This window comes from Fomitopsis serialis (genome assembly GCF_022376445.1).
Source record: "Fomitopsis serialis strain Sig1Antser10 chromosome Unknown B0H18scaffold_15, whole genome shotgun sequence".
NCBI classification, from domain to species: Eukaryota; Fungi; Basidiomycota; class Agaricomycetes; order Polyporales; family Fomitopsidaceae; genus Fomitopsis; species Fomitopsis serialis.
Genome location: NW_025954975.1, coordinates 381,772 through 396,518, shown reverse-complemented (window position 1 = coordinate 396,518; position 14,747 = coordinate 381,772). Strand labels below are relative to the sequence as shown.

Genomic DNA, 14,747 nt, shown 5'->3' with positions numbered 1-14,747 from the left:
GCTCGTGGACGGCGTTCGCACCTGTACCACTACCGCCGCTTACTGGTCTTTCGCACTGAGCCTGTTATCCGCCGGAAATCTACAGGCTGCAGCAATGACAGACGAGTCTTCGCTGGTCGTGTGTGGGCCGCTAGGCAGTATGCGCAGGCGCAGCTATCGCGTTCCCAAAAACCAAGACCATTTGCAAATGGGACAATGATCCTAGGATGTGATGGAAGTTTGGGCTCGACTGGGGGTACAGGAACAGCTTATATGCAGGAGGCGATGCAACACGGAGTGCCTCGAACAGGTGGTGGCGGGGTCCTGCGTCCACTGGTCAGTGATATCTTGTTCAACTGTCTGAACTATCATGATGAACCACTCGTCTCTGTCCGCTTGGAACAGATCTCTGCTCGCTGAAAGAGCCTCTGACATACTGCGAATGAACATCGCCCTCAAACGGTGGAGGAAATCTGTGTATATGCGCGACCGACGCGGGTCCCATGCTTGCTTCGACCACTGGTCATGCGTTGCGAGTGCATATCCTCTGGAGGTGCGAGTCTCTATCTGACGGTTGACAGGCTTCTTAAGTGCTTAAATTACCTCTCCGTAGATGAGAAGACGACTGGGAAATGACTTTGCCATCGTGGGGTGGCAGTTTGGATCAGTCGCCCTGACCGGGCCAGGAAATTCTGAGTGCTTGAGCACCTGCGCCGTACATGGGCTCTTTGCAGTCGCGTGAGATGCATGGCCGAGCATCCGTCAATGTATGTGAGTCAGCGCACTGTGTATCGTGCAGCAGCGGCGTTGAAGTCCTCTAGCCAGTCCACGTCGTAGGCACACTGATACTCTGAGATGCGGATGCGGCTGTTCGTATCAGGCCTGTAACTCGATGAGGGCATTTGGATGATCCAATCGACCCGTCGCATGGGTTCACATCTGTTGGGTCGACGAGTACCCTACTGCGACACAGGGGGGATACATTCTCTTCCTCCTCTTGCTTTCCCCACCTCCGCCGAGGACGATGTCGCCACCGTGCCCCCGATTCCACTCCTTAGTTCTCCTTCTGTCTATCGTTCTACAGTGCATACTATCCGTCTGCGGGGGAATACGGACGATCGACGACACGTACGGCGACTCCGTGACAGGAGCGACACCAGTGTACTCGAACGAGGACTGCTGGAACGAAGGCCCAGGTTGTTCGGCGTGCACGTTCCAGCCGAATACGTCGGAGGCGCATAACGGCACTTGGCACGACACGACGTCAAATGTATGCAACAACCAGGATGTCAGCAGCCCCTCGACCCATAGCGTCAACTTCAGCTTCACCGGTACGATATCTATCACTGCTTCTGGCAGAGGTCCTGACACAGCCACTCTTATCTAGGGACTGCTCTTACAGTATACTGTATCATGGTCTCTCAAGGCCCGGTAGCGTGGTTGACCAACCTGAGCTTCACTCTCGATGGCGAGATCAGCAACACGGCGTTCTCACCAAGTCCGGTAGCGAGCACATATGGCTTCCAGTACAACGTCAACGTATTCAGCAAATCGGCATTGAGCAACGAACAGCACACGTTCGCGATGTCAGCTATAGCAGGATCGTCCGCATCGGTCTTGCTCTTTGACTATGCTGAGTACACGTACGTCTCATTATCAGTCACTCCCTGTATGCTGGGTTGCTGAAGTCTTGCGATTTTGAAGCTACGAGGATCCGATGCCGGCAATTCCGTCTCCGACGAGCACAACCTCAACGAGTTTGAGCCCGTCGAGCACTTCGTCGTCGACCAGTGCAACCTCCACGGATTCTCCTTCGCCAGCGAGCACGACTTCATCCTCGGAATCGCGGAGCAGTGGATCATCGAGCAGCCAGACCGAGCCATCCTCGCCATCCTCGTCATCCCATGCGACCCATATCAGTAGTCAGTACTGTGTTATTGTACTAACAGCAGATCCACTCACTATAATTCAGCAACGGCGTCGAACATGTCTACGCCTGATAGCACTCAGCCGGCGACAACCACAGTGACTTCGGCACTGGGGTCGGACGGCGGTATGTTGTCATAGCTTTCAACCTTATAGACCGCACTAACCACACTCTCCAGCTTCACACATCAACATACCAATCGTAGCCGGCGCTGCCGCTGGCGCGTCCGTCGCCACACTCGCTATTCTCGTCGTCGGGCTCGTCGTCTATATGCGCCGCAAAAAGCTGGCCCGGGTTGTGCCCACGCCTAACCTCCTCCGTAAAAGCCGTTACGACACCACCCTCGACGACGGAGAAGGCGACGGCGACGACCCGTACACGCAACCTCTGGACAAAGGCAAGAGGCGAGAGGGCACGGGTCAGACGGGCATCCGGCTGGGAAGGGCGCCGCGTCGGAGTCAGCCGCTCATGGTCTTGACCGACCTTCGCGCTTCACGCAGCTCCATGCTTGGCACCCCGCGCATGTTAAACAGGAACAGCGATGTCAGCAGCGTGGGCCTCCTGGGTACGCTCTCCGCGGCTGGTTCCCTTTCTGCCGAGGTCGACGCACGGTCGGTCAAGCGCCGGAGCTCGGGCAGCTACTTGCGGACGGGCGGGGAATGGCCTGGGCATGGACAAGACCACGATGTTCCTGCGTTACCCTCGTCGTCGGAAGGACAGGCGCACCCGGAGTCGGGCGTGCAGTCGATTGAGGGTGGCGTCGCGTCGTCGTCTACGAAGAGGCGGGGCGGGGGGCAGGGCGGGGCGGTTTTGCAAACTCAAATTGCAACGCTGCGCCAGGAGATGGCGCAGGAGATCGCGAGGCTTCGCGAGCAGACGGAGGCGATTACGATGGTGCCGCCTCCTGCGTATGTGTAGCAGCCGTACTCGTTTGTCGTCGTGGCACACGGTACGCGTTTTGGACTCGGACTTCAGTTTCAGCCTTCGTTGACTTTGAGTGAGTGGATTTTGTGTAGTCGGGGCACTAAAATATTTCATTCGTAGCTAGTAATGAGTCCATATCACACCAGTCAGTATGGTCCGTCAAAGAGCATCAGTGACCCCATCCACTCCTTCCGTGTGTTGAGTTCTCCCATGACAAGTACTGTAACATACCTGTTCAGTGGAGAGCCTGAGCATTGGCGACGGTGAGTTACATAGCGTGTGCGGTATTCAGATATTGCCATTGTTGTAACTTATCTCAATCTGACTTTGTTTGCCTAGGTCATCGCCTTCGCTCCGTGAGGAGGAAAGGATATCCAGTCGGATAACCCAGTCGCACCAATCGCCGAGTGTGCATGACAGTTCGAGACGGTGACAGCTCTAATTTCAGATCGACGCATCTTCTCAGTCGGGCTCGACGCTGGTGGACGTCCTGCATCTCAAGATGGGTCTACCTGCGATCCTTTCGGACAATGTTCGGACTCACATAGGCAGATCCACCAGATGGCCGCATGGCGCTGGCTCGGGAACTCATAGCTAAGCCATCTTAACACAGATCGCTGTATAGTATGTACTATCCCCCGATTCGCCAGTGACAAGCATCCGTACAGTGGCATGACATTGTACGGCATGCGAAGGAGGCGCGTCGACAAGCCTAGCGATTCCTTTCATTCCCGTGACCTTTCGACTCGCAACAGTGCCACTTCCCTCTTCGTCCCGTCATCAGCACATGCACCGGGGGACCCGGATAATGCAGACGTGATCCCTCCTGTCACGCCTGAGTGGAAGATCGCTCGCTCTGCGCACAGGCTCGCGACCTGCTGCCTCAAATCTTCGAAATCACTCAACCGCGAGCTTCAGGACCCGGAGCCAACTCCCTCAAGCTTGCTACCTTCCTCGACCAACCAAGGCGGAGTTGATATCCAGTATCGCAGGTATCGGTCTGAACACAGTCACGGTCGTTACCGAAAGGCTGAAGCTACAGACTTCTTGAACGCATAGCGACTATCGTTGATGTTCAAACACGCCTTCGCTGACATCCGTTGATGGATGTGTCAGTGGTAACGAGCTATATCACGTACGTCTACGTTTCTCTTTGAAACAATTATGACTCTCATTCCCTCATCGAAGGCTGTGACATTGTATTTGACAGATCTGATGAGACATCTTCAGTAGGAACGTCTACCAAACCAGGAGCCGAGAGGCGACATGCATCGCCCCTAGACTCTCTGGCGCTTTTTTGTCCCAAGGAAAGTGCCTGTCGATGCGCGTGAGGTCAGATATGTTCTTCTGGATGTAGACGTGCTGCCGACCTTCGAAGAGACAGCCTCGATCAGCCGCGCATAAAAAGTCGCACGCGCGGTTTTGAAGATGTCAAGTACGTGTCCTCTGAGGCTGTGAGCCTGTGTCACTGATTGACTATCGTACTGTCATAAGGGGGCACAGTACGCGATACACCACCCCGTACTCCCTGTTCTTTTCTATTGTCTGCATTGAAGAGCATGCCGCCGCGCTTTTGCATCCACCATCTCTTTCTCATTCTGCTTCATTCGGTATTTGTCTTCGCAGAGACGCGGACAATTGACGATACATTCGGCGACTCTGTGACAGGAGAGATACCAAATTACAGCAGCTCTGACTGTTGGAGCCAGGGGCCAGACTGCTCAGGGTGTTTCCTCCAGCCTGACGCATCAAAAGCCTACAATGGGACTTGGCACGATACATCCTCGAATACGTGCAGTGGCAATGATGCCAATGATCCTTTCAAGGCAGGCCACGGTGTCACATTCACCTTCGTTGGTACGATGATGACCAGATGATAACAGTCGTAGCTCTGTAGTAACTCTATGCGTCTAGGGACCTCGCTTGCCGTGTTCGTTATCATGGTGTCGCAAGGACCGACAACGTGGCCGACCAACCTGAGCTTCAGTCTTGACGGCGAAACAAGCTACGCGGCTTTTCCCATAAACCTCAACGGAGACTCATACGAGTTTGACTACCATGTACCCGTCTTTGACAACTCCTTGTTGAATAACTCGTTGCACACATTCACCATGGCGGCGCAGCAAGGAACCTCGGGATCAACTCTGCTATTCGACTATGCTACGTACAAGTGCGTATCCTGTACAATTCCAATCCGCTGTCGACTAGGCCGGAAGAGCTAATACTAATGATTCCCAGCTTTGACAGCGAGCAGAGCACTTCCTCGAAAACCGGCTCGGATCAAACGAGCACTACGAGCGAGAGTTTGAGCACCTCGTCTTCCACCAGCGCAACCGGTACAGGTACTTCAAGCTTAAATTTGAGTCACCACAGTAAGTGGCATACACCTGCGATTTTGTGATTTGGAGGACATTTCTATTTGGCGAGCAGATGCGCCCGCTGGCGCCATCGCCGGGGGGTAATCGGCGGGGTCATCTTGATTGTGCTCTGTGCATGTCTCGCCGTGGTCTATCAGCGGCGACGACGGAACATGCGTCACGCTACAGAGATGATGGACCAAACGAGTGTCGATCCATTCATCACTCGCCCAAATCCCACCGATCCAGCAGTAGCTGCTTCACTCCATGGCCTGCAGACAAGCATGCCTTCGGCGGCACTTCCGCTCAACAACACGACAGCACTTGCCGCGACCGAACCTTCCTCGTCCCACAACAACCCTACGAGTGAAGTACGAGACTTCAAGCAACAAGTCAAAGCTTCGCGCACAGAGCAATTTACCCTCGACTCGGAGCTCGTTCCAACACCAGAGATTGCGACGGCGCTTGCGTCACCCCGACCTGTGGACACTAGTGTCGAAGCAGAGCTGAGGACGGAAATGGCATCGCTAAGAGCTGAAATGGCACGACTACAGGTTGAAACGGAGGTCATACCGAGAGAGCCGCCCCCAACGTATTTTTGGTGAAGTAGTCACTTCGCTCATCTAGCTCGGATTACCACTCACGATTGGAACCATAACAGAAGCTCTCCATTGGATTAAACTTGACAATCATGACATCAGCCATGATTCACACCAGACTCTTGCGTATGCACAAAACTCCCATGGCAAGTATTGTAATGTGTCTGTTCGATGGAGAGCAATTAGACTCGTAGTATGATGGACTTGGATGAACTCGACGTGTGCAGGCTCGGGCTGGCTTTCGGGCCTCCACTCCATGAGGAGGAAGACCGTGCGCGACCTCGGTATGTTCTACCTGCGCTTGATCGTATCTTTGCTAAACTGCCACTACGCGCAGCTTCCGAGTCAGTGGCCTCGATGCACCACCATGGTACTTAACTGAGCGACCGGTCAAAGGATGGCTTTCTGAAAGGCTATTTCTGAAAGGCTATTTCTGAAAGGCTATTTCGGTCCTGCAGTGGTCCTGGCAGTCGAGGCCAATTGTCCGTCGGTATCACTTCCTCAACTGAGACAGTTTCGATGATCTGTGTTGTGGTCCATACGGACGCCGGACCTGTTGCATTCGTCGTGACCTCTTGTTTTGAACAGCTACCATAACATGTTATCAAAGGGAGAGCTCAGTGTGTGCGACCCTGACAGCGCTCATTAGGTACAGGACAGGGTCGTCCACTTTGCGTCCACTGTGTCGTGCGAAACACCCAGGCCCAGCCTCAGACTCACCGTAAACGCCATACTCACATACTAATGTTTCGTAGGCTCTCGAGTTCCGGGCGCGCCCCCAGGGCCCCATCTGTCAACGTCGAACAAACACACGTACAGAATTCTCAGTCTTCATGTGTAGCAAGGTTTTGAAGGCGGTGTATAGACTCGATGCACTGCCGTATCAATTTGGCAACCCGTCAAAGGACGGTGTACTGAAAGGCACACGGGTCCTACTCGAATTCGGGCCTAGCCGCCGCTTCAAGGCAAGTGTTCACCATGCTATACTAGGGGGTTGACATCCACCGTTAAACCAAGAAATACAACGTTAGGGGAGACACGCAGCACACTCGCAATTCCCTTCTCACTTCCTTCCACCCTCGTCGTGGACGATGCCAACCTCGGGCCGCAGTTCGTTCATAGCTGCGTTATTCATCATTCTTCAATGTGCCGCGGTTGTTTTGGGGGAGCTACGGACGATCGACGACACATATGGTGACTCGGTGACCGGAGCGACACCGACGTACCTCGATACGAACTGCTGGAACCAAGGCCCGAATTGCTCAGTTTGCGTTTCCCAACCAGACCCATTACAGGCGCACAACGGGACCTGGCACGACACACAATCAGATACATGCAACAACGTGTTGATCAACTCCCCCACAGTTCATACCGTCTCGTTCGCATTCACCGGTACGCCAACGATACCCGTGTTCAGATACTATTGGTGCTGATGCAATTGCTCTTCCGTCACCCCTGGTACCTCGAATGGAACAGGCACTTCTCTTTCGGTGTATTGCATCCTTACATCCCAAGGGCCGGAGATCAAGATCACAAACCTGGCCTTCGATCTCGATGGTGAAACCAGCGCATCTTTGTTCAACCCGAGCATCAACGCAACCACCTATGAATATCAATACAACGTACCTGTCTACAGCAGATCGTTTTTGAACAATACACAGCACAACTTCGTGATGTCAGCTGTACAAGGGACATCAGTATCGCTTCTGCTATTTGACTACGCAACCTATGAGTGAGTTCTATTCAAAACAGTTTCTCGAGTGAAGGAGAGCTGAGATACCTGCTTTGTGAAGTTATGAAGACGACGAGAGCGATGCGAAACCATCCTCGTCTCAAAGTGCCTCGAGTCAGGCGCCGACTCGGACTGCGTCGAACGTAGCCTCACACCACTGGCATGGTAAGCGACTGTCTCCTCAGTCTTCCATCCACATACCCTCATTCTAGACAAGGTGTACCGGTCGGTGCCATTGCTGGCGGCGTAGCTGGTTTCATCGCCTTTGTGGTGATCTGCGTCTGCCTCACAATATGTTGGCGAAGACGGCGAAGAACACGTCGTATAACTGAGATGACTAGCATCCCTGCGGCTCCCTTCATTCATTCTACGATCACCAACGACTCTGGCGCCGCTCCCGTGCCACACGGTGACATACGGCACGCAAGTCAGCTCCGAACTTTGCCGCAAGACGCGGCGCAGGAGACTGGCGACCTCGACAGCACCAAGGGCCCACCTCCTGCATATCGTATATGACGACAGCGCCTTTGAACTTGGCATTAAAGGTGCCTTTCGGTTGTGTTCTGCGGACTGTCTGCGTATATCGAGATCATCAGGCTGGTATCACCAATAATCATGACAGTCTTTCGTAATCGTGTCGCCGTTGTACTTGATGGTCCTAATTTTGTACAGTGTCGTCTCTCTCGTTATCACTTGCCTGGCCGCCCTGTCGGATGTCGGACGGTCAGACAATACGATTGGTGACGTCCATGTGCATGTACTTGTTGTAGATGTGTTCCACGTACGTGTGTAGATTGAATGTACGATGGTTGTGAATGGCATGTCTTCGGTTCACTATAGATATGGAGGCCTGAAGGACGGCTAGTAATTATCAATGGGTCCATGTTAAACCAGTCAGTATGGTCCGTCAAAGAGCACTAGTGAATCCATCCACTCCTTCCGTATGTTGAGTTCCCCCATGACAAGATACCTGCCAGTGCAGCCCAGAGGAGTCGGTCGTATGCTGATGCGTCGGTTCGACACAAGCCTTTCGCTCTGAGCTCGTGAAGGGCCTTCGTATGAGACTACGCAAGTATGTGTCTTTGACCGCGATGGTCGTCCGAGTCAATTGCCAATTTGCCATTGCCACAAGGGACTCGCAACAAGATTGCGGCGGGAGGCACAACTTCCTCCCAGCCGCTACTGGAGCCTGGGTGATCTGCATCCACAAGACCTGTCACATCTGCGCCAGGATTCCAGTGGCCGTACTAAGGAGGACGAAGAGGGGTCCATAGTCTTGAAATTTGAATCTTGAACTCGACTCACGCGGCCTCGCGGCGATGTGAGTCATCGTAAGAGGTTCAACCGAAAGTACATGGTACTGGTAGCGGTACGAGTGCGCACCGGCGGTTGCGAAACCTCAGAGTCGTAAGTTAGCAGACCGAGACCGAGGCGCCGACGCCACCGACACGCCACCCAGGACTACCATGCGTGTCCGTCGCGACGTTGACAGGTGGGGCTGTACTTGTTACTCATGTCTGCTGACGCTGACTGCAGTATCCCAGTAGCCTCAGGATAGCTTCGCACGGACTCACAGACGCATAGTCTGATTATTCGCACTGCTCAATAGAGGCACGGACTGCTTCAGCTGGCGTTTTCTACAGTACGACCAGTGGACTTTTGTTGGCGGAGCGCCGACGTAGCAGGCTAAGCAACGATAACAGACCACTGCACAGGCTGGTAGTACTACCCCGTGATTCGCCAGTGAGTAACATGATGTTATGCGGCTTAAGAAGGAGACGCGTCGACAAGCCAGCGAGCGATTCTTTTCATGATCCCCTCTTTCTTAAATCGTGGAATGTCGACTCACAACAATGCCACTCCCCTCTTCGACCCGTGCATCGGGGGACCCGGATAATGCAGACGTGATCCCTGCTGTCACGCCTGAGTGGAAAACCGCACGCTCTGCGCACAGACTCGCGACCTGCTGTCTCAAATCTTCGAAATGACTCGACTGCGAGCTTCAGGACCAGGAGCCAACTCTCTCAAGCTTCTTCGACCAACCCAAGGTGGAGTTGATTTTCAGTATCGCAGGTATCGTCTAATCACAGTCACGGTCATTACCGAACTTAGGGCTGAAGCTACATATTCGTGGTTGAGCATATGCAGAATGCTTGAATGTGCGCACAACTCCCTCAAATTGTGGCCCATACTTACATGATTACTTATAGTGTTACATAGCCTCTCGAGTTCCCGGCGCGCCTCACCTGTCAACGACGAACAAACAATGAACACGTACGGAAATCTCAGCCTCCATGTACATGTGTAGTCACTTCGAAGGCGGCGCTCGCGATCGATGCACTGCCGTAATGATCTGGCAATTTGTCAAAAGACGGTGTCCTGGAAGGCACCACAAGTCCTGCTTCGGGCATAGCCGCCGCTTTAAGGCAAGTGTTCGCCATGCTATTCATCATACTAGGGTGACTAGCATCTATCAATCCAAGAAATGTAATGCTATATAGCGAGGCGCAGCACGGTATCGATTCCCTTCTCACTTTCTTCCACCCTCATCGTGAATGATGCCAATCTTGGGCTGCGTCGCGTTCATACCTGCGTTACTCGTTGTTCTTCAATGCATTGTGGTTGTCTTGGGGGAACTACGGACGATCGACGACACGTATGGTGACTCAGTGACCGGAGCGACACCGACGTACCTCGATACGAACTGCTGGAACAAAGGGCCGGGTTGCTCGGTTTGCGTTGCCCAACCAGACCCATCACAGGCGCACAACGGGACCTGGCACGACACACAATCGAGTACATGTAACAACGTGTTCATCAACTCTCCCACAGTTCACACTGTCTCGTTCGCATTCACCGGTACGCCAGCGATACCTGAGTTCGGATACTACTGATGCTAATGCAATCACTCTTTCGCCACCACTGGTACCTCGAATGGAACAGGGACATCTCTTTCAGTGTATTGCATCTTCGTATCCAAAGGGCCGGAGATCAAGATCACCAACCTGACCTTCGATCTCGATGGTGAAACTAGCGCATCTTTGTTCAACCCGAGCATCAGCGGAACCAACTACGAATATCAATACAACGTACCTGTCTACAGCAGAACATTTTTGAACAATACGCAGCACAGCTTCGTGATGTCAGCTGTACAAGGGACATCAGTATCGCTTCTGCTATTTGACTACGCAACCTATGAGTGAGGTCTATTCACACAGTTTCTCGAGTGAAGAAGAGCTGACGTACCTGCTTTTGAAGTTATGAAGACGATGAGAACGATGCGAAACCATCCTCCGAGTCGAGTGCACTCAACATATCATGGTCCACGCATCTCCCCGGACTCGGAAGCTCCACTGCGCCAAGCATCTCATCGTCGACTAGTACCGTCAAAACAAGCTCAAATACACACAGCGCTACGAGCAGCTCAGGCGATGCCAGTGGCGGCGGCTCTTCATCTACGGATGCGATCGTGAGCACTGCCAGCGCGACAGGCTCTGGGAACAATTTGATTTCGACCCACCGAGGTAAGTGATAACTAGTGACTGTTCATTGGTTGATCCGGCACTATTGCTCATTACGGAGATTGAAGGTACATCTGCGGGTGTCATTGGGGGCGTGCTCGGCGCAATCGCCTTCATCGTGCTTTGCTTTGGCCTCGCGATTTACTCTCGGCGGCGCCGGAGAACGCAGAATGTACAAGAGATGAATCAGACAGCAATCACACCATTCGTGTCGCTGCAGGATCCCAAACCCAAACAACCAGGCGCCCCCACTTTGCTCCCTACTCCGGTTACAAACACGCTCTTCCCTACAACCATGCCAGATAGCGTGACACCACCTATCATGACCGACTCCCGTTCAAACTACGATGGGCTTGTGCGCGAGATACAAGGGCTCAAGACACAACTCAAAACTTTACGCGCCGATCGCCCAAATGTCGATGTTGTCCTAGCACCATCGGCAGGCAACTTGCGACGCTCAACGGCTACATTATCCCGACCGATGGAGGCCGGCGTTGAAGAAGAGTTGAGGACAGAAATAGCCACATTGAGGGCAGAGGTGGCACGGTTGCAGGCGGAGACAGAAGATAGGCACAGGGACGTACCTCCTGCATACTACTGGTAAAGTGGTTCAATTCGCCCCAGCTTGTCTTGTTCCTACTACTCACGCTCGGAATGAAACAGACATACTCTGGCCTACCGGAGGAGGTTTTCTTAGCTATGCCGGGATCTACTCATTTGGAGATCCACGTTATGTCACCAGTCTTGGACGATACCAATGATGACTAGCCGAGACTCACTATTGCATTTCTAACCAGGCTATTCCAGTTCCTCTGGTTCTCAGACGCATGTGCTCGGTCGCGACGTGCCGAACTGAGCCCCATGCCATCAGGAGTCTACTATGTCTCGCCGATCCGGATACACTGTTCCTCACAGAAGGCCGAGTACTGTCCGAGTCAGGAATCAGCATCACTGACACGCTTGTATATACAAGAGTCGCAGAACATATTGCGAGGTAAGCTGTGATCATGATGGCGACTGCAAGGTTCAACAACAGCGTAGCATGGTACGCAGGAGGTGGTAGAACCCGAGTCATCTGCGGACAGATGCGACGCGCGGGTGAGGCGACGGCCAACAGCGATCGGCGCACGATCAACGGTCTGACGGAGAGTGCAGAAAATGTGGAAAGGTCTCCCTCTGCGTCAGGAAGGTGGGCGAGACTGGAGGCTAGATCAAGGCGATACACACAAAAGCGGCGCTGAGAAGAGCCAGGGCATTATCCAATACCCCGTACTTGCATTGAAAGTGTGACGCTGGACGCTACGGCCACCGCAAAAGCGTGGACGGTGCCCAGCGAGCATGGGTGTAAGAATGAAGAGATGATAGGACGGGCGAGAAGAAGGGCCCGGTACCGGTTATATGAGTATGCGTTGCGGGTAGCTGCCAAGTGAATACAGTGTGCAACGGCGGCGAGTACAAAGGTCCAAAGTGTTAGCTGTCCGCGAAGCGCGGTGAGATTATGATGGTGCGTGCTCCGAGCTCCGAACGAACTTCCCTGGCCGTCTGCGACCTGAAGTTGACAACCCTGTCAGCTAACAAGAATGCGTTCACATCGCTGCCGGGAGTCGGTCCGTATGTGTTGTTTTTTGAGTTCGCGGTCTAAGTGATCAGGTTCCCAGGACGAATAGGCCTATAGGGCCGAACACAGCGTATAGCATGTACAGTGCCGTAGCACCGCTTCGCTAGTACCCAAGGAGTGATACTACGACACCGATCTTCCATTGACATGATTCCTTGAGGACAAATTGACGTCAATCACTATGGAACTCACGCTGTGAGCCACTGGCGACCGAGCATAACCAATACACACTTAAGCCATCCCTTGAGCGATCACGATGGTGCTTGTAGTCCGTGGAAGCATTGCGATCATGATGGAAACTGCGAATACCGACTATCCTTTGCGGCATTCAGTGACCAATAGATGCAGCTGCACGAGAAGCAAGACGACCTGCCTGGATTCATCATTCTGCATCAAGGTCTGCTAATTGTTTCCAAGAAACAGCATCGAGTCCGAAATATTCGGGAAGCTGCAACCAAACCCTACGCACTTGCTCCCTAGCTTCCGCGACTAGACATGCTTGGCAAACGCCGCAGAAATCTTCTTCAATGATATCCTCCTCCCAGCTCCAGAGTGCGTTCTCCCCAAACCTTGATGCATCAATGATGTTGGGAAAGACTTCATCCCGGAGATCTCTGCAGTCTCCGCTCTCGCAATCGGCGTACCAGCCGTTGGGTCCAATGAACCCTACAGTTCGGTAGAGGACCTCGTGCGCTCCCGCAGCATGCGCATACATCAAGCCCTTCTTTCCATCGATACATATTGCTAGGTCACTCGGACTCAGGCAATCCTTCGAGCCGTCGGCTCGAGGGTTTCCCAGCACAAGTGTCTCGGCTTTGAGCTGACAGCATATATAGAACGCGGTAGGCAGGATACTCCATTCACCAGTCAGTCGAGCGAGGTTGACGGCCGTGATTGCGTCTCGATATCGGTACCGAACGACGGACTGAACGGTTTGCGGCCGGTCACTTGAATCGAGGCCCCGATATATGATATCCGGTTGGTCGCGGAAGCTCGTTGTGAAAACCGTCTTCAGCAGTCGAAGGCCTTCAGCTTCCGCGATGTCGAGTTGATATTTATGCCCCAGTTGAACGAGGGCTGCGACAGCGGAGAATGCGATGGGTTCTCCCGCGGGCATAAAAATCTGAGGCGCAAAGTCCACATTGAAGAACAGCCCAAGCATGTAAGGCTGGATCTGAGCGCTCACCTCCTATTGAACAGAAATCGTAGCAAATGTCGGAGGTCCTCCGCAGAGTCCGACAGCTTGACCAGAGGACATCCATCTATCCCATTTACGTCTTCTGGCTGAGGTAGAGACAGCAGGTCGCTGAAGACCGAAGAATCGCGCAACAGGATACCATGATATACACGAAATGCGCGCCTCTCGGCGACGAGAACGATACTTCCGTCCGGAAACCAGAGCTCTTCGTCGCGCACAAGTTCGAGGTCTAAAACAGAAGCCCAGGAAAATTCAGTGTCAACATCATGACGAGCCTGAGTAATCGATGCCCTGGTAGTGAGGGATAGAGAAGTCACCTTGTGTGGAGGCTGAGACGGTACGACTGTGACCGTCGGGTAGGTTTCCCATGGTATTTCACGAAGCTAGCTGTCACGGTGGTGCAGCCCAGAGGAGTCAGCTGTATGCCGATATTTCGGTTCGACAAGAGCCTTCAATCACTTTGAGCTCGTGGAGGGTCTTCGTATGAGATTTTGACCGGGTTGATCGTCAATTGCAAGTATGAAGGGCGTGTCTGTGGCGTCACGGTGGGCGCCTCGGTTTGCTACGATCTTGTACAGCAGATTCGGAAAACCTTGTCCGACGCGTCCCCGCGCGTGCGAAAATTCAAATAAATCAAGAAAATGACGAAAATGCGGAAAAGTCTAGGAATCGCGATACACGCACCGTAGCCATTATAGAACACCGTGTACGCCTTGTTACAGGTTCGCGGCGTATGCGGCATGTCTATCGAAGGCAAGTTGAGGGTGATTTCGAAGGTTGTGCGATGCGTCGACATGGCGGGCGCTAAAGTTGACTCCCCAGGGAGCATCCACTGCAGAACACCGCTGTGGGTACTCGATATGACCCGGAGAGTATGCGTGATGACAGGGAG

The 14,747-nt window shown here is 53.3% G+C and overlaps 6 protein-coding genes across 6 annotated transcripts; 4 read left to right on the top strand and 2 right to left on the bottom strand.

The window, feature by feature from the left end:
• Nucleotides 1–1,003: 1,003 nt before the first annotated feature.
• B0H18DRAFT_872741 (uncharacterized protein) lies at nt 1,004–1,665 on the top strand (the record flags this gene model as incomplete). Its single annotated transcript, XM_048040249.1, has 2 exons — nt 1,004–1,310; nt 1,367–1,665. The coding sequence occupies 2 exons, from the start codon at nt 1,004–1,006 to the stop codon at nt 1,663–1,665; spliced, it is 606 nt and encodes a 201-aa protein (XP_047896402.1).
• A 2,509-nt stretch (nt 1,666–4,174) lies between these two features.
• On the top strand, nt 4,175–5,329 carry B0H18DRAFT_120087 (uncharacterized protein). Its single transcript, XM_048036119.1, has 5 exons — nt 4,175–4,265; nt 4,325–4,687; nt 4,745–5,000; nt 5,069–5,202; nt 5,261–5,329. The coding sequence occupies exons 1-5, from the start codon at nt 4,259–4,261 to the stop codon at nt 5,290–5,292; spliced, it is 792 nt and encodes a 263-aa protein (XP_047896401.1). The 5' UTR covers nt 4,175–4,258; the 3' UTR covers nt 5,293–5,329.
• A 1,323-nt stretch (nt 5,330–6,652) lies between these two features.
• B0H18DRAFT_120163 (uncharacterized protein) lies at nt 6,653–7,926 on the top strand. The gene is made up of 4 exons (XM_048036120.1): nt 6,653–6,751; nt 6,804–7,178; nt 7,263–7,518; nt 7,580–7,926. Exons 2-4 carry the CDS (start codon nt 6,878–6,880, stop codon nt 7,728–7,730), a joined length of 708 nt encoding a protein of 235 aa, XP_047896400.1. The 5' UTR covers nt 6,653–6,751; nt 6,804–6,877; the 3' UTR covers nt 7,731–7,926.
• A 409-nt stretch (nt 7,927–8,335) lies between these two features.
• On the bottom strand, nt 8,336–8,673 carry B0H18DRAFT_992063 (uncharacterized protein). Its single transcript, XM_048045101.1, has one exon. It carries the CDS (start codon nt 8,639–8,641, stop codon nt 8,426–8,428), a length of 216 nt encoding a protein of 71 aa, XP_047896399.1. The 5' UTR covers nt 8,642–8,673; the 3' UTR covers nt 8,336–8,425.
• A 1,403-nt stretch (nt 8,674–10,076) lies between these two features.
• B0H18DRAFT_952965 (uncharacterized protein) lies at nt 10,077–11,643 on the top strand (the record flags this gene model as incomplete). The annotated part of the gene is made up of 4 exons (XM_048042154.1): nt 10,077–10,377; nt 10,501–10,660; nt 10,777–11,042; nt 11,108–11,643. The coding sequence occupies 4 exons, from the start codon at nt 10,077–10,079 to the stop codon at nt 11,641–11,643; spliced, it is 1,263 nt and encodes a 420-aa protein (XP_047896398.1).
• A 1,396-nt stretch (nt 11,644–13,039) lies between these two features.
• Nucleotides 13,040–14,076, bottom strand: B0H18DRAFT_872502 (uncharacterized protein; the record flags this gene model as incomplete). The annotated part of the gene is given in 2 exon segments (XM_048040233.1): nt 13,040–13,838; nt 13,856–14,076. Coding segments are annotated over 2 exon segments (1,020 nt in total), but the record flags the coding sequence as incomplete, so codon positions are not given.
• Nucleotides 14,077–14,747: the final 671 nt, after the last annotated feature.